The sequence below is a fragment of the Podarcis tiliguerta genome, assembly GCF_965153285.1.
Source record: "Podarcis tiliguerta genome assembly, chromosome: 11".
In the NCBI taxonomy this organism is placed as follows: Eukaryota; Metazoa; Chordata; class Lepidosauria; order Squamata; family Lacertidae; genus Podarcis; species Podarcis tiliguerta.
Window position 1 is genome coordinate 25,478,143 of NC_139544.1, and position 19,279 is coordinate 25,497,421.

The following is a 19,279-nucleotide window of genomic DNA, read 5'->3' on the forward strand; positions in this document are numbered from 1 at the left end:
AACAGCAGCTTATTTCCTTGTGATTTCTGTTCTCTAGTGCCAGGTACAGCTGTTAATCATGCCTTTCTGTTACTATATATATATATATATATATGCTTTCGTAGATTTTCACGGGTACAGGAATGCAGGTTTTGGTGTCCTCGGGTGTCTTCCCGTGTAAAAGTTGGGGTGTCTAGGCGACGTTTCGACGAGGTCTCACTCGTCATCTTCAGGCTGGTGCTTTCGGCTTCTTGTTACTGGAACAGAGCAGGATCTCAGTGTTTGAGTTCCTATAAATACTGTTGAGGAGGTGTGGTGTATAGCCTCCAATGTTCTGGGCAGAGAGGAGGTTCCCAGGCTAGTGTGCCTTTTCTTCTTTTGTTCCTTAATTACTTGAGGGATATCTTGAGTGATTTCTTGAGTGATTTCCTGAATCCCACTTAGGTGGGTCATTAGGTGTGGATTAGTTGCTAAAGCCTTCGTGTCTTGAACTCTTGAACTTTGTGAAGAGTTTTTCTGAGAAGATGGCTGTACTGCACTTGGTTGTGCTCTGGCTTGGCTTCGTGTATAGGGGCGAGCTGTGGTTTTGTGGCCTGTGCCAGCCAGATCTGTGTAGGGATTGCAGGGGGGTGCAGCATCCGGAGGTGCCACCCTGGTTTGGCTACTGGATGGTGTCTGTAATTTATCTGTGGAGAGGGTCTGGGTTTGGGTCTGGTGTGGTTGATTGGTGATGGCGTTCTGTGTGCCTCTGGATCTGGTGTCAGATTTTGTGGGGAGGGCTAATTTCCAGATGTCTGGCAAGCGGGATGTGTCGTCACGCTTGTTCATGTTGTGAGGGTGTTTCTCTATCTCGATGGCTTCCATGATTATTCTCTTGTGGTGATGTTCCATGTTAAAGAGCAATTTGGACTCTGCAAAATTAATTTCGTGTCCTGTTTCTTTCATGTGTTGGAAAAGAGAGGAAGTTTTTTCTTCTTTTTTGACGGCATTCTTGTGTTCTGCGATCCGTGCATTTATTCGTCTGTTTGTTTGTCCAATGTACGTGGCTGGGCAGACTTTGCAGGGTATTTCATAGACCCCTTGGTTTTCCAACTGAATTTTATCCTTGGGTTTAAAGGACAATTTAAACCAGGGTGGCACCTCCGGATGCTGCACCCCCCTGCAATCCCTACACAGATCTGGCTGGCACAGGCCACAAAACCACAGCTCGCCCCTATACACGAAGCCAAGCCAGAGCACAACCAAGTGCAGTACAGCCATCTTCTCAGAAAAACTCTTCACAAAGTTCAAGAGTTCAAGACACGAAGGCTTTAGCAACTAATCCACACCTAATGACCCACCTAAGTGGGATTCAGGAAATCACTCAAGAAATCACTCAAGATATCCCTCAAGTAATTAAGGAACAAAAGAAGAAAAGGCACACTAGCCTGGGAACCTCCTCTCTGCCCAGAACATTGGAGGCTATACACCACACCTCCTCAACAGTATTTATAGGAACTCAAACACTGAGATCCTGCTCTGTTCCAGTAACAAGAAGCCGAAAGCACCAGCCTGAAGATGACGAGTGAGACCTCGTCGAAACGTCGCCTAGACACCCCAACTTTTACACGGGAAGACACCCGAGGACACCAAAACCTGCATATATATATATATATATATATATATATATATATATGCTTGATGAGCTTTCTCCCCCACCGCCTCAGGTACTCACAAAATACGAGCCGAAAAGATTTCTGAAGCACATCATGGTGGAGCTGAAGTTCAGTCTGTATATGGTGGGAGGAGTCTCAGAGACTTTCTGCTGACACTCTGGGTAATTATAAGCAAGGAATCTAGAACAGTTTCCTCAGATTCATGTCATTGCCTATCTGTGTGCTTGAAGTGCTAATAACACTTCCATAGACAACATGACCCTGTTGTCATGTTTCATTTCTGGTTGGGTGCTAGGTGTGATTGGCTGCCTGATCATGTTATTTAATTCATAACTTTTGGTAAATGGGACAAAGTAAAAAACAGAATTATAACCCCAAAGCAAAGGACAAATGCTTTAACTAGGAATGATACAGTTTATCAACGCATACTTTTTTTTAAAGCAACAACACCCACAAGTAAATCTGCTTGTCAATGCACAGTCACTGATTATTATCTCTCAGAATTGTTTTGTGTCCACCTCTTCCCCTAAGCCCAGGTTACACACGACATGAATGCAATTAACATGCACAGTTTGAAAAATGTAAATAGTAGCTTCAGGGCGGTTGCAAGCTGAGAGTTTAACCATTCTCTCCCTGCCATGGTCCGAACAGAAACCCCTGCTTGGAAACTGCCATTTGCAACAGAAGGGAAGCCTGCGTTTAGGCCAGTGGCATCCCAGGCTTAGACCATCTCAAAGTGACACTATTTTTAATCCCTCCCCAAATAATGTAAGAAGGAGACAGAACTGACTTTAAAAAATGAACACATTACAAAAGTGCTGCAAACCAGAATTAGGCTTACCCATCCATTCCTAATAATAGTTTTGTGACAAAAATCCATATCAGTTCCAATATTTGCATTATCAAACTTGTTAATTGCGAAAATATAAGAAAATGTCAGAAGTCACAAAATAATTCCTCCCCCTTTTTTTTCTAGTTGCTTCTGAGGAACCCAGTGCTGATGTGTCTCGTATTTGCTGCCTCAATGGAAGCCTGTGTTGCCACTGGCTTTGCAACTTTCTTGCCCAAATTTATAGAAAACCAGTTTGGATATACATCTAGCTATTCAGCCACCTTAGGGGGTAATGTATTTCTCTTATCTATTTTACAGAATGTGCTCTTAACCTGTTTACTGCTTGAATTTAATAACAAGAGCAGAGTAAAACTGGATTAGTAATACAAAGTCTGCAGTTCTAAACAGGTTTACTGGGGAATATGGTCCACTGAACCCTGTGAGGCTTATTTCTGTGCAAATATGTTTTCCTAGTGCATGGCTAAGAACATACCCTCCAAGTGTCCCTATTTTCTAGGAACAGTCCTGGAATTACAGAAGCCATCCCAGTTTCTGATTTGACCCCAAAAGGTCCTGCTTTTCCCTATTTTCATTGGAGAAATGTTGGATGTAAGAGGGGGATGTAAGAATCAGCTAGGAACTGAGCTGATGTCTCTTGGCCTGCACACTGATCCCTTTGAGAGGAATCAGGGAAACTAGCCACAATGACTGTTTATACCTCTATGTCAGATACAGTATTTCTGAATGTTGATTGCTGGGAATCACTATTGGGAAGAATGCTTACAGGATCCCCTGGGCATGGCCACCTGGAAAACAATATGCTAGACTTTGACAGCCTTTGGCCTGATCAGGGAAGAATGTTCTTATATTCTTAAGCAGTATGAAACTCCTGTTGGCTAGATCTTTATTTAATTGCTTCTGCATTAGCCCTGGGTATGTCAGACACTGGTCTTGACTAGGTGGTTATTTCAGATATTTCTAAACTGAGGGGAAAATGTCCTCCTCATATTTGCTTCCCCACACAGAAACAGTGAATTGGAAAGGGGGCATACCATCTTTCTGTGCTGGTGTGGGAAAGTTTTTCTGAACATTTTAGGGTGGTAACAAATTGGTAGTAGCAGCAGCTTTTAAGAAGTCATCTTTTTTCCACTTTCCATGTGTGTGGCCACAATTCTATCCCCTGCCCCAAATGTGAAAACCCATTTCCAGAATATGTCTGTGTGGCTCTTAGGATGAGGCTGTACCATAAAGAGGCTTTACTGGGGACACAGCTTGAGTTGGCATGTTTTTAAAAAAGGGAGTCTACTTAGCGTAACATGTAGTTTGGCACTGAGAGAGCATGCTAGCCAGAAGAGAAAGTGCAGTTGAGATCAAAGATATATAACCTTTGGCTCTTTGTGTGTAGCATTAGATTCATGCATAACAGTGCAGTTAGGTTCACTGGCCCTGTGATGCGCAGCAAAAGTTGGCTGGCAAGCCATAGAACCATAGAACCATAGAATCATAGAGTTGGAAGAGACCACAAGGGCCATCGAGTCCAACCCCCTGCCAAGCAGGAAACACCATCAGAGCACTCCTGACATATGGTTGTCAAGCCTCTGCTTAAAGACCTCCAAAGAAGGAGACTCCACCACACTCCTTGGCAGCAAATTCCACTGTCGAACAGCTCTTACTGTCAGCCACATGGGTACAAAATCAAAACGATTTGAAGCATGTGGTAAGATGGATTTTGGAGTGGCAAGCTAGGGTGGTGCAGTGGTTAGAGTGCTGAACTAGGACCTAGGAGAGACACAGGCTCAAATCCCCACTCAACTGTGAAACTCGTTTGGTGACCTTCTGCCTCTCAGTCTAACCTACCCCACAGGGTTGCTGTGACAATATGGGGAAGAGGGAAGATCATGCACACCACTTGAGTTCCTTGAAGGAAAAGGTGGAATATAAATATTATAATAAATAAACTGATTTAACTGATGTTTAGATATTATTTAACACTCAAGATATTCTTAAGCCCTTTTTGTGTGTTATAGTCATGTAGGTCTTTCATGGGTAGAAAGGGAAATGGGGCCCAGCCTTGCCTCAACATGATGCACTTCATGAGTCCTGCCTCCTTGATGTTGGTAGCTGTGCGCCATGTTGGGGTAGGATTAGCATTATAACCCACTTTTACTTCTATCTGTGAAAGTTTTATGTGCATGTACCATTTCTATATGTTCACTGTTTTATATTTTCTGAAACTATTGATGACTGCTATTATTAACAATAAATGTTAATTCAATCTCTGTTGTCACCTTGTTTTCCCGCAGGACTTGTGTTGGTCCCAGGAGCAGCAGTAGGTCAAATCATAAGTGGTATCTTAGTTTCCAAGCTCCAACTAAATTGCAAAAGCATACTCAAGTTCATTGTCCTTACTTGTTCAGTGGCACTTGGATTCAATATGGTCTTTTTAATTGCTGTATGTGGGAATACGCCATTTGCGGGTGTCTCAGAAAATTATAATGGGTAAGTATTTGTTCAAAAGAATAACAATGAGATGGGCCTGACTGTGTGTATACTGCTATGAGTGTATACTACTGATGACAATGCTCAGAGGATGACCTCCAAACCATCTTAAATATATTTACAGAAGCTTACAAGAAGTTTGGCCTATCGCTCAACATCCAAACAACCAAAGTGCTGCACCAACAAGTACAAAATAACCCCTCTGCAGCGTCACAAATCCAACTAAATGGTGTAATGTTAGAAAATGTCCATCACTTCTAATTGGGCAGTTATCTTTACACAAGGCCCGACATTGATGCCAAAATCCAGCATTGCCTGAGCTCTGTGAGTGTGGCTTTCTTCTGATTGAAGTGCAGAGTGTTTGAGGACCAGGACATTTGAAGGGAAACCAAAATGCTTGTTGTACTACCAACCTAACTGTATGCTTGTGAAACATAGACCACTTATAAATGCCTTCTCCTCCAGCTCCTTGAGAGATTCCGTCAATGGTGTCTCTGAAATATTTTACACATCACTTGGGAAGACAGGCGAACGAATACCAGTGTACTGGAAAAAGCAAAGATCGCCAGTGTTGAAGCAATGATCCTTCAACATCAACTTCGTTGGACTGGTCATGTTGTGTGGGTGCCTGATTATCATCTTCCAAAGCAACTACTCTATTCTGAACTTAAAAATGCAAAGCGTAATGCTGTTGGTCAACAAAAGAGGTTTAAAGACTGTCTCAAGACAAATCTTAAAAAATGTAGTATGAACACCAACAATTGGGAAACACTTGCCTACAAGTGCTCCAGTTGAAGAACAGCCTTTACCAAAGGTGTCATGGGCTTTGAAGACACTTGAACTCAGAACGCATGGGAGAAACATGCTAAGAGGAAGGCACACTTGGCAAATCCACACCGTGATCAACTCCCACATGGAAGCCAATGTCCCCACTGTGGAAGGACATGTGGGATCCAGAATTGGCCTCCACAGTCACTTACAGACTCATTGTTAAAACCGTGTTTATGGAAGATAATCTTACTTGGCTACGAGTGATCGCCAAAGAAGAAGACGACTGCCATGAGAACAAAAATCCAATGCAGCTAGTTCTTGAGGGTTAGGTGTTCTGAGCCTAATTATGCATGTATCACTTGATAGCTAATCGGGGCTGTCACAACACACAGTGGGATTCATGAGCAGTTCATTAGTCCTGTCACATTTGACGGAGCTTATCATCTATTAGTCAGTACATATTGGGGGCTTATCCAATATAGCAACACAAAGGCAGCTTTCTGTTCATGTTCTCTAGACTGGAGCAATGGATTTTGATATGATTCTGGCTTCTAGACTGAAGATTGTGATAACTATTAACTATTGACAAATATCTCCTTTCGGGACAAGGAATACTAGAAAGTGGTGGTAGTCTTACTCCAAGTGTGATCGGATGAAATGGACTTTCTGGACCCATTTCAGTCAACACCATGGTCTAGCGTTGAAACAGCCTTGGTTCTGATGGATGACTTTGTTAGAAGAGAGGCGGAAGGAAGGTGACCCTACTGATTTCCCTTCTCGGTGGCTTTTGAAACTGTCAACCATGGTATCTTACTGGACCAGTGCTCTGCATTGGGAACCCTCCTACCTGGAGGGTTGGTTCACTGCACTGTTTAGACACCTGCTGAAAACCTCTCTCAGGCACATGATTTAGTTAGCATCTGTTTCAATTATATTATTTTATCTTTGTTCTTAATGATGGTTTCATGTATATTTATTTTTAACTGGTTTGTGTCTTTTAGCCATGTTTTATATATATGACCTGTGCACCATTTGGATATTTTTTTTCTCTTTTTTTGAGCAAGCAGTTTATAAATTTCCTAGATAACATTGTAAATAAATAAGTATCATGGGGGGGGGGAGTATGTGCTGTGTAATCCCACAAGGTCCCACCTTGTCTTGTATGCTCCTTAAGTCCTTAGAGGCTTTGGAGTGAAAGGTCCACCGTCTTGTTTGGAGAACATCCAGGTTCATTCTCTGGTATATCTAATTTTAAAAGAACTTACACCTTTCCTTTATTTCAGATTTTAAAACTGTTTGCATAGTTTTTGTCGTATGATTTTAGGTTTAACTTTCGGAAACAGCTATGATATTTGTTTGAAACCAGGCATATACCGTAAATATTTTGATAAATATCATGTCTGCGTGCAGGATTCCTGACAGCACTTGGCTGGCCACAGTGGGAAACACAAGGCAAGACTAGATTAGATTTTGGTCTGATCCTGTAGAGATCTTATGTTCTTACTCTTTAATTGTTCAGAATATGTTCTTAGGAGATACCAAAAGCTGCATATGCTTAGCTCATTTGACTTTTATCTCTCTGTTTCAGGACAGGCACATTATCAAACTTAACTGCGCCTTGCAACTCCCACTGTAGATGCTTGCGTTCAAACTATTTACCAGTCTGTGGCACAGATGGAGTCCAGTATTTTTCTGCATGTTATGCAGGATGTACCTCTGCTGTTACTATTCAAGACGGTTCAAAGGTATTGCTATTTTATATCATTGGTTGACAATGCAGAATTTACCTTAGGTCTAAAGGGTGGCAAAATGAATTTGGCTGGCAGGCAGGATCCTAATTTTCCCCATCCCCTGCAGGACAGACCTGTCAATCACCTGATGCCACCTGCCAATCACCTGACAAATCTGCCAGTCACCTGATAACACCCGACAGCTTCAAAGGGGCTTGCTCTGATAGGGAACTTCTACATACATTAAACATAATAGAAACACCGCCACCCGACCCCACCCCCTTCCATTTTCCCTCTCTCCACCCCCCCTTTTCTTTTTTCTTTTCTTCTCCCCCCAATGCCTCAACAAATGAAATGGATTTGTAAAAATGTTACATGGAAAAACATCAACGAGGCATTACACTTACTTCTGTAAAACAAGAAAATCCTTAATAAAATATCAAGATAAAAAAAAAAAGAATGAGCCCTTTTGAAGGTGCACTGTCAGCTGAATGGCAATGAAGACACATATTCAAAGGGACTCGTAGCTGCTGATCAGCTGATAACATTGGTTAAAGTCTATTTGGAGGCATTGCATTCAAACCACATTTGCAAGTGAAAAACTTCAGTGGGGCTCACTGTCACTGCAGATCAGCTGATTGGATGCTGCACTGAACCACTTTGAATGTGCACTGTCAACACCAGTCAGCTGACTGGTGCTGCTAAGCAAGCCCTGCTTTCCAAGGTACAGTCAGGAGCATACTTTAAGTTTCCAGTTGTTCCACTGCAGCTATGCCTTTGCCTACCCCGCACCTCAAGCCACATATGACATTTGTGTGGTGCAGGTGAGTGTGGTTTGTTGAAAACAGCTTCTCAGGCCAGATTTGGCCCACTGGTCTGCCTCTGAGTTCTGGGTGCTAAAAGTGTTTACAGTGGTACCTCTGGTTACGAACTTAATTCGTTCCGGAGGTCTGTTCTTAACCTGAAACCGTTCTTAACCTGAGGTACCACTTTAGCTAATGGGGCCTCCCACTGCTGCTGCTGTGCGATTTCTGTTCTCATCCTGAGGTAAAGTTCTTAACGCAAGGTACTGCTTCTGTGTTAGCAGAGTCTGTAACCCGAAGTGTTTGTAACCCGACGTAGCGCTGTATTTAGCAAACGTGTCCTTTTCAAATGTATATTAGTTCATTAATTTACTTAATTATTATTAGCATTTGTACAACACTTGTATGAATAGCATACAAGAGAAGTTATTTTCTCAACACAAATTTATTAAAGCATGTTTTGGGGGTTGGTCTGGTAATCTGAACTCTTCAGTTCAGATAGATCTTGATTCTTCCATGCTCATCACTACATAAAATATTTTCATTCGATGGCATGGCAGGATGGGATGTGGGGCTAGTCCACTCATACATGCTTCTCTATGCCTCATGTTTGTCACTATGGTGATAGTTTTCAACTAAAGCAGGGATCTGCTCCTCCACACAGCAAGATGGTTCTCATTACAGTGGTACCTCGGGTTACAAACTTAATTCATTCCAGAAGTCCGTTCTTAACCGAAAGCGTTCTTAACCCGAGGCGTGCATTCCCTACATAGGCCACCCACGGCTCAGGAAGCAGATTGCATTTGTATCCTGGGGTAAAGTTTGCAACCCGGGAGACCTACTTCTGGGTTTGTGGAGTTCGTAACCCAAAGCGTTCGTAAGCAGGACTGTTCGTAACCTGAGATACCCTTGTATCATAAGGCAAGTTAATTTAAGGAAGTTCCTAGAAGGAAAGTTTGCCATCCTCCTCATATCCCCTACCTATGTCCCCACCCCCTAGAGAGTGAGAAGCCATCTTGAACAATGTTGGGTTGGGCATGGAGGGATGCTGGGGACCAGGGAACGTTCCTACCTGTGAGCTTCCTTACACGGACATTCTTAGGTTCTAAGCCTGATTTCCTCCTCCACCAGCCCTATGTCCAGGGTAGTGCTCCAGGTGCATTGTAGAAGGTGTGGGTCGACTTCATGGTCCTCCCTTTCCTGTAGAAATGAAGGCAGTTCCATAGAAACATCTTCTCTCTTTCTGCTGTAATTGGTTAAGCACTTTGTTATTCAATATTGCTAATATTGGAAATAGTGATTGCTTCATTTGGTGTGCTCATATTTGTATATACTGTTTATACTGTTTACTGTATATTTGTATGTACTGTTTATAGGTCTTCACCAACTGTGACTGTGTTGTGAATCCCAAAACTTCCATTGATAATATCATCTATGGGGCTACCCCTGGGAAATGTGCATCAAACTGTTCATCCCTGACTCTGTTCCTTGGCTTCTTCTTCTTCACTATTGTTTTTACGTTCATGGCAGTGACACCAACAACAGTGGCCATTTTAAGGTAAAATTTGTTTCTATCCTACTTACTGATAACTGCAAAATGCTATAAATTTCCTCTCTAATTTTTTTAAATAAATAAATAAATAAAACCACTCATTCTTTTTACCCCTCTCTGTCCTCCTTCTCTAGCACAATTCAGAAAGTAACAGAGGGTTACATCCAACTAAGTTATACTCAGAGTAGACACATTGGAATCAACACAGCTAAGTTAGACATGCCCATTCATTTCAATGGGCAGTGTTTAGCTGAATAAATGTGTGAACAGAATGACTTCTGCTTGTCCAATAGGACTTTCCCTGCTCTCCTCCTCATGTGTGCTTCCTATTCTCCACATACCCATTCTGAAACATTGGGGAAACCCCCCAAGAACATTGTGTGGGGGGGGTTATCCTGTTGTGTAAGTGGAATTACTTCCATTTGCACAAAGTGCTACTCAGTGCTAATAAGTCTACTCTGAGCATGACTAACTTTGGATACAATCCAGAGATATTCTGGGTAGAGGTGAAGGATATTGACTATGTTGTAACTTTATTTAACTTCCTTTTAAATGATGTTAAGAGGGAGGAAGTGTCATACATTACGTGACTAATGTGTGTTTTAGTAGAGTGGTCATCTGTAAAATTGTTTATGAATATAACTAGCAGTATGGTTGATGTCTATAGATGATGAAGTACAGGTAACACGCAACTTATGTGGATTTAGATTTATGAATATATATATATATATATATGCAGGTTTTGGTGTCCTCGGGTGTCTTCCCGTGTAAAAGTTGGGGTGTCTAGGCGACGTTTCGACGAGGTCTCACTCGTCATCTTCAGGCTGGTGCTTTCGGCTTCTTGTTACTGGAACAGAGCAGGATCTCAGTGTTTGAGTTCCTATAAATACTGTTGAGGAGGTGTGGTGTATAGCCTCCAATGTTCTGGGCAGAGAGGAGGTTCCCAGGCTAGTGTGCCTTTTCTTCTTTTGTTCCTTAATTACTTGAGGGATATCTTGAGTGATTTCTTGAGTGATTTCCTGAATCCCACTTAGGTGGGTCATTAGGTGTGGATTAGTTGCTAAAGCCTTCGTGTCTTGAACTCTTGAACTTTGTGAAGAGTTTTTCTGAGAAGATGGCTGTACTGCACTTGGTTGTGCTCTGGCTTGGCTTCGTGTATAGGGGCGAGCTGTGGTTTTGTGGCCTGTGCCAGCCAGATCTGTGTAGGGATTGCAGGGGGGTGCAGCATCCGGAGGTGCCACCCTGGTTTGGCTACTGGATGGTGTCTGTAATTTATCTGTGGAGAGGGTCTGGGTTTGGGTCTGGTGTGGTTGATTGGTGATGGCGTTCTGTGTGCCTCTGGATCTGGTGTCAGATTTTGTGGGGAGGGCTAATTTCCAGATGTCTGGCAAGCGGGATGTGTCGTCACGCTTGTTCATGTTGTGAGGGTGTTTCTCTATCTCGATGGCTTCCATGATTATTCTCTTGTGGTGATGTTCCATGTTAAAGAGCAATTTGGAATCTGCAAAATTAATTTCGTGTCCTGTTTCTTTCATGTGTTGGAAAAGAGAGGAAGTTTTTTCTTCTTTTTTGACGGCATTCTTGTGTTCTGCGATACGTGCATTTATTCGTCTGTTTGTTTGTCCAATGTACGTGGCTGGGCAGACTTTGCAGGGTATTTCATAGACCCCTTGGTTTTCCAACTGAATTTTATCCTTGGGGTTTCTGAGGATATTGGCTATTTTTTGGTTGGTGCAAAAGGCTGTTTTGATATTGTGTTTATGGAGGATTTTGCTAATTTTATCTGTAGTGCCCTTGATATAAGGAAGGAGGGCTATGCCATTGTTTTCTTCTGTGTCTTGGTTTTTGGGGGGTGTTTCTTTTTGGATTAGCTTCGTAACCCTGTTTTGCTGGTATCCATTGGCAATTAACACATTTGAGAGATTCTGTAACTCAGTTGTCAAGTGGTCTTCGTCAGCCAGGCGTTTGGTTCTGGAGATGAGAGTCTTGGCTACGGAGTTTATTTGTGCAGGGTGGTGGTGTGATTGTGCATGTAAGTAGCGGTTGGTGTGTGTTTTTTTCCGGTAGATAGTGTGTCCTAGGGAGCCATCAGGTTTTTTGTAGATTAGGACGTCAAGGAAGGGAAGTTGGTTGTTGGCTTCTATTTCCATAGTGAATTGTATTTTGGGGTGTAGGCTGTTGAGATGTGTGAGGAAGCTATCCAGTTTTTCCTTCCCGTGTGGCCAAATTACAAAGGTGTCGTCAACATATCTGAGCCAAAGTTTGGGTTTGTGTTCTGACTTGTCTAAAGCATTGGTTTCAAAGTGTTCCATGTACAGGTTAGCGATGACCGGTGAGAGGGGTGATCCCATAGGTGCTCCTTCTATCTGTTTGTATCTTTGTCCATTGTGGATGAAGTACGTGTTGGTTAGGCAGTGGTTGGTCAGGTCCAAGATGTATTCGGGGGGATTGTATTTGTTTTGAATGGCTGTCAAGGCTTCATTAATGGGCACTTGTGTGAAGAGAGATACAACATCGAAGCTCACAAGTAGGTCATTGGGTTGTAGGTTTTGCTTCTTTATTGTTTCTATGAACTGGAAGGAGTTTGGAACGTGTGAAGAGATGGATTCTGCATAGGGCTGAAGTTGCTTGGCGAGAAATTTAGCGAGATTTTGTAGAGGTGAGCCTATGGAGCTGACTATTGGTCTGAGTGGTGTTCCTTCTTTGTGTATCTTGGGGAGGCCGTAGAGTTTGGGGCATCTGGATGATTTTTCTCTGGGGATGATTCTTAGCTGGATTTCTTCACTGATAGGAGAGGCTTTTATTTTGGATTTGGTGGTTTTTTCCAGATAGGTGGTGGGATCTGTTTTTATAGGTTGGTAGGTAGGGTCTTGGAGTAGATTTGATAGTTTTGCTTGGTAGTCCGATGTGTTCATCACAACAGTGGCATTACCTTTGTCTGCTGGGAGAATGATTATGTTGTTGTCTTTCCTCAGGTTGGTGAGTGCTTTCTGTTCTTCTTTGTGTAAATTGCTTCTGGGTGGTTTGCTGGAGCAGAGGATGTTGGTGACTTCAAGTCTGATTTTATTGGCTTCATCTGGATTGATTTTGGTTAGGCTAGCTTCGACTCCGCATATGATGTTTTCCGTGGGGATGCGTCTCGGGGCGACTGCAAAGTTGAAACCTTTGGAGAGTACTTTGGTTTCAGTTGAGGTGAGGATCCTGTCTGATATGTTATGTACTGTTTGTTTCATGGGTTGTTGTGGAGGGTGGCTGGGCTTCTGGCGTTTCTCTAGTTTGTGGAGTTTGTTGGTGTGTGTGTCTGTCTTGTGTGAGGTCTCCGTTTCAGCTCTCCAGACGGCTAGTTGTTTGCATTTGTCCCAGAGTGCAGGGTGGATTTTGTTACAGAGTTTGAGGTGAAGAGTGAGTAGATCTTTGTTGGTTTGGTTTAGTAGGTATCTTTTCTTGTGTAGTTCGTTTCTGATTAGAGATAGTTCAGTTCGTTTCAGGATCCTTTCGGTAGCTGGGGTTTTAGAGTGGAATTTAAGTTGGAAGCATGTGGGAATTAAGTTGTTGTCTCGGCAGTTGCGTAGGAACAAGAGATCACATAAGATGGTGGCTCTTCGGATTTCTAGTTTCTCGTAGGTTCTTGTCAGCTGGAAGGTTTCCTCCCCGTAGAGGTGAGATATTTGCTTTCGTAGATTTTCACGGGTACAGGAATGCAGGTTTTGGTGTCCTCGGGTGTCTTCCCGTGTAAAAGTTGGGGTGTCTAGGCGACGTTTCGACGAGGTCTCACTCGTCATCTTCAGGCTGGTGCTTTCGGCTTCTTGTTACTGGAACAGAGCAGGATCTCAGTGTTTGAGTTCCTATAAATACTGTTGAGGAGGTGTGGTGTATAGCCTCCAATGTTCTGGGCAGAGAGGAGGTTCCCAGGCTAGTGTGCCTTTTCTTCTTTTGTTCCTTAATTACTTGAGGGATATCTTGAGTGATTTCTTGAGTGATTTCCTGAATCCCACTTAGGTGGGTCATTAGGTGTGGATTAGTTGCTAAAGCCTTCGTGTCTTGAACTCTTGAACTTTGTGAAGAGTTTTTCTGAGAAGATGGCTGTACTGCACTTGGTTGTGCTCTGGCTTGGCTTCGTGTATAGGGGCGAGCTGTGGTTTTGTGGCCTGTGCCAGCCAGATCTGTGTAGGGATTGCAGGGGGGTGCAGCATCCGGAGGTGCCACCCTGGTTTGGCTACTGGATGGTGTCTGTAATTTATCTGTGGAGAGGGTCTGGGTTTGGGTCTGGTGTGGTTGATTGGTGATGGCGTTCTGTGTGCCTCTGGATCTGGTGTCAGATTTTGTGGGGAGGGCTAATTTCCAGATGTCTGGCAAGCGGGATGTGTCGTCACGCTTGTTCATGTTGTGAGGGTGTTTCTCTATCTCGATGGCTTCCATGATTATTCTCTTGTGGTGATGTTCCATGTTAAAGAGCAATTTGGAATCTGCAAAATTAATTTCGTGTCCTGTTTCTTTCATGTGTTGGAAAAGAGAGGAAGTTTTTTCTTCTTTTTTGACGGCATTCTTGTGTTCTGCGATACGTGCATTTATTCGTCTGTTTGTTTGTCCAATGTACGTGGCTGGGCAGACTTTGCAGGGTATTTCATAGACCCCTTGGTTTTCCAACTGAATTTTATCCTTGGGGTTTCTGAGGATATTGGCTATTTTTTGGTTGGTGCAAAAGGCTGTTTTGATATTGTGTTTATGGAGGATTTTGCTAATTTTATCTGTAGTGCCCTTGATATAAGGAAGGAGGGCTATGCCATTGTTTTCTTCTGTGTCTTGGTTTTTGGGGGGTGTTTCTTTTTGGATTAGCTTCGTAACCCTGTTTTGCTGGTATCCATTGGCAATTAACACATTTGAGAGATTCTGTAACTCAGTTGTCAAGTGGTCTTCGTCAGCCAGGCGTTTGGTTCTGGAGATGAGAGTCTTGGCTACGGAGTTTATTTGTGCAGGGTGGTGGTGTGATTGTGCATGTAAGTAGCGGTTGGTGTGTGTTTTTTTCCGGTAGATAGTGTGTCCTAGGGAGCCATCAGGTTTTTTGTAGATTAGGACGTCAAGGAAGGGAAGTTGGTTGTTGGCTTCTATTTCCATAGTGAATTGTATTTTGGGGTGTAGGCTGTTGAGATGTGTGAGGAAGCTATCCAGTTTTTCCTTCCCGTGTGGCCAAATTACAAAGGTGTCGTCAACATATCTGAGCCAAAGTTTGGGTTTGTGTTCTGACTTGTCTAAAGCATTGGTTTCAAAGTGTTCCATGTACAGGTTAGCGATGACCGGTGAGAGGGGTGATCCCATAGGTGCTCCTTCTATCTGTTTGTATCTTTGTCCATTGTGGATGAAGTACGTGTTGGTTAGGCAGTGGTTGGTCAGGTCCAAGATGTATTCGGGGGGATTGTATTTGTTTTGAATGGCTGTCAAGGCTTCATTAATGGGCACTTGTGTGAAGAGAGATACAACATCGAAGCTCACAAGTAGGTCATTGGGTTGTAGGTTTTGCTTCTTTATTGTTTCTATGAACTGGAAGGAGTTTGGAACGTGTGAAGAGATGGATTCTGCATAGGGCTGAAGTTGCTTGGCGAGAAATTTAGCGAGATTTTGTAGAGGTGAGCCTATGGAGCTGACTATTGGTCTGAGTGGTGTTCCTTCTTTGTGTATCTTGGGGAGGCCGTAGAGTTTGGGGCATCTGGATGATTTTTCTCTGGGGATGATTCTTAGCTGGATTTCTTCACTGATAGGAGAGGCTTTTATTTTGGATTTGGTGGTTTTTTCCAGATAGGTGGTGGGATCTGTTTTTACTCCAAGACCCTACCTACCAACCTATAAAAACAGATCCCACCACCTATCTGGAAAAAACCACCAAATCCAAAATAAAAGCCTCTCCTATCAGTGAAGAAATCCAGCTAAGAATCATCCCCAGAGAAAAATCATCCAGATGCCCCAAACTCTACGGCCTCCCCAAGATACACAAAGAAGGAACACCACTCAGACCAATAGTCAGCTCCATAGGCTCACCTCTACAAAATCTCGCTAAATTTCTCGCCAAGCAACTTCAGCCCTATGCAGAATCCATCTCTTCACACGTTCCAAACTCCTTCCAGTTCATAGAAACAATAAAGAAGCAAAACCTACAACCCAATGACCTACTTGTGAGCTTCGATGTTGTATCTCTCTTCACACAAGTGCCCATTAATGAAGCCTTGACAGCCATTCAAAACAAATACAATCCCCCCGAATACATCTTGGACCTGACCAACCACTGCCTAACCAACACGTACTTCATCCACAATGGACAAAGATACAAACAGATAGAAGGAGCACCTATGGGATCACCCCTCTCACCGGTCATCGCTAACCTGTACATGGAACACTTTGAAACCAATGCTTTAGACAAGTCAGAACACAAACCCAAACTTTGGCTCAGATATGTTGACGACACCTTTGTAATTTGGCCACACGGGAAGGAAAAACTGGATAGCTTCCTCACACATCTCAACAGCCTACACCCCAAAATACAATTCACTATGGAAATAGAAGCCAACAACCAACTTCCCTTCCTTGACGTCCTAATCTACAAAAAACCTGATGGCTCCCTAGGACACACTATCTACCGGAAAAAAAACACACACCAACCGCTACTTACATGCACAATCACACCACCACCCTGCACAAATAAACTCCGTAGCCAAGACTCTCATCTCCAGAACCAAACGCCTGGCTGACGAAGACCACTTGACAACTGAGTTACAGAATCTCTCAAATGTGTTAATTGCCAATGGATACCAGCAAAACAGGGTTACGAAGCTAATCCAAAAAGAAACACCCCCCAAAAACCAAGACACAGAAGAAAACAATGGCATAGCCCTCCTTCCTTATATCAAGGGCACTACAGATAAAATTAGCAAAATCCTCCATAAACACAATATCAAAACAGCCTTTTGCACCAACCAAAAAATAGCCAATATCCTCAGAAACCCCAAGGATAAAATTCAGTTGGAAAACCAAGGGGTCTATGAAATACCCTGCAAAGTCTGCCCAGCCACGTACATTGGACAAACAAACAGACGAATAAATGCACGTATCGCAGAACACAAGAATGCCGTCAAAAAAGAAGAAAAAACTTCCTCTCTTTTCCAACACATGAAAGAAACAGGACACGAAATTAATTTTGCAGATTCCAAATTGCTCTTTAACATGGAACATCACCACAAGAGAATAATCATGGAAGCCATCGAGATAGAGAAACACCCTCACAACATGAACAAGCGTGACGACACATCCCGCTTGCCAGACATCTGGAAATTAGCCCTCCCCACAAAATCTGACACCAGATCCAGAGGCACACAGAACGCCATCACCAATCAACCACACCAGACCCAAACCCAGACCCTCTCCACAGATAAATTACAGACACCATCCAGTAGCCAAACCAGGGTGGCACCTCCGGATGCTGCACCCCCCTGCAATCCCTACACAGATCTGGCTGGCACAGGCCACAAAACCACAGCTCGCCCCTATACACGAAGCCAAGCCAGAGCACAACCAAGTGCAGTACAGCCATCTTCTCAGAAAAACTCTTCACAAAGTTCAAGAGTTCAAGACACGAAGGCTTTAGCAACTAATCCACACCTAATGACCCACCTAAGTGGGATTCAGGAAATCACTCAAGAAATCACTCAAGATATCCCTCAAGTAATTAAGGAACAAAAGAAGAAAAGGCACACTAGCCTGGGAACCTCCTCTCTGCCCAGAACATTGGAGGCTATACACCACACCTCCTCAACAGTATTTATAGGAACTCAAACACTGAGATCCTGCTCTGTTCCAGTAACAAGAAGCCGAAAGCACCAGCCTGAAGATGACGAGTGAGACCTCGTCGAAACGTCGCCTAGACACCCCAACTTTTACACGGGAAGACACCCGAGGACACCAAAACCTGCATTCCTGTACCCGTGAAAATCTACGAAAGCATATATATATATATATATATTTGCTTTCGTAGATTTTCACGGGTACAGGAATGCAGGTTTTGGTGTCCTCGGGTGTCTTCCCGTGTAAAAGTTGGGGTGTCTAGGCGACGTTTCGACGAGGTCTCACTCGTCATCTTCAGGCTGGTGCTTTCGGCTTCTTGTTACTGGAACAGAGCAGGATCTCAGTGTTTGAGTTCCTATAAATACTGTTGAGGAGGTGTGGTGTATAGCCTCCAATGTTCTGGGCAGAGAGGAGGTTCCCAGGCTGGTGTGCCTTTTCTTCTTTTGTTCCTTAATTACTTGAGGGATATCTTGAGTGATTTCTTGAGTGATTTCCTGAATCCCACTTAGGTGGGTCATTAGGTGTGGATTAGTTGCTAAAGCCTTCGTGTCTTGAACTCTTGAACTTTGTGAAGAGTTTTTCTGAGAAGATGGCTGTACTGCACTTGGTTGTGCTCTGGCTTGGCTTCGTGTATAGGGGCGAGCTGTGGTTTTGTGGCCTGTGCCAGCCAGATCTGTGTAGGGATTGCAGGGGGGTGCAGCATCCGGAGGTGCCACCCTGGTTTGGCTACTGGATGGTGTCTGTAATTTATCTGTGGAGAGGGTCTGGGTTTGGGTCTGGTGTGGTTGATTGGTGATGGCGTTCTGTGTGCCTCTGGATCTGGTGTCAGATTTTGTGGGGAGGGCTAATTTCCAGATGTCTGGCAAGCGGGATGTGTCGTCACGCTTGTTCATGTTGTGAGGGTGTTTCTCTATCTCGATGGCTTCCATGATTATTCTCTTGTGGTGATGTTCCATGTTAAAGAGCAATTTGGAATCTGTAAAATTAATTTCGTGTCCTGTTTCTTTCATGTGTTGGAAAAGAGAGGAAGTTTTTTCTTCTTTTTTGACGGCATTCTTGTGTTCTGCGATCCGTGCATTTATTCGTCTGTTTGTTTGTCCAATGTACGTGGCTGGGCAGACTTTGCAGGGTATTTCATAGACCCCTTGGTTTTCCAACTGAATTTTATCCTTGGGGTTTCTGAGGATATTGGCTATTTTTTGGTTGGTGCAAAAGGCTGTTTTGATATTGTGTTTATGGAGGATTTTGCTAATTTTATCTGTAGTGCCCTTGATATAAGGAAGGAGGGCTATGCCATTGTTTTCTTCTGTGTCTTGGTTTTTGGGGGGTGTTTCTTTTTGGATTAGCTTCGTAACCCTGTTTTGCTGGTATCCATTGGCAATTAACACATTTGAGAGATTCTGTAACTCAGTTGTCAAGTGGTCTTCGTCAGCCAGGCGTTTGGTTCTGGAGATGAGAGTCTTGGCTACGGAGTTTATTTGTGCAGGGTGGTGGTGTGATTGTGCATGTAAGTAGCGGTTGGTGTGTGTTTTTTTCCGGTAGATAGTGTGTCCTAGGGAGCCATCAGGTTTTTTGTAAAAAAACCTCTCACCGGTCATCGCTAACCTGTACATGGAACACTTTGAAAC

At 43.4% G+C, this 19,279-nt stretch overlaps 1 protein-coding gene across 1 annotated transcript in view; it reads left to right on the forward strand.

The window, feature by feature from the left end:
* SLCO4C1 (solute carrier organic anion transporter family member 4C1) overlaps positions 1 to 19,279 on the forward strand; it is a 49,234-nt gene that overhangs the window by 18,900 nt on the left and 11,055 nt on the right. Inside the window, exons 6-10 of the mRNA XM_083403985.1 lie at positions 1,686 to 1,795; positions 2,611 to 2,755; positions 4,770 to 4,965; positions 7,325 to 7,481; positions 9,646 to 9,827. Coding sequence (XP_083260111.1) covers positions 1,686 to 1,795; positions 2,611 to 2,755; positions 4,770 to 4,965; positions 7,325 to 7,481; positions 9,646 to 9,827 — 790 coding nt within the window. The remainder of the gene's footprint in view (positions 1 to 1,685; positions 1,796 to 2,610; positions 2,756 to 4,769; positions 4,966 to 7,324; positions 7,482 to 9,645; positions 9,828 to 19,279) is intronic.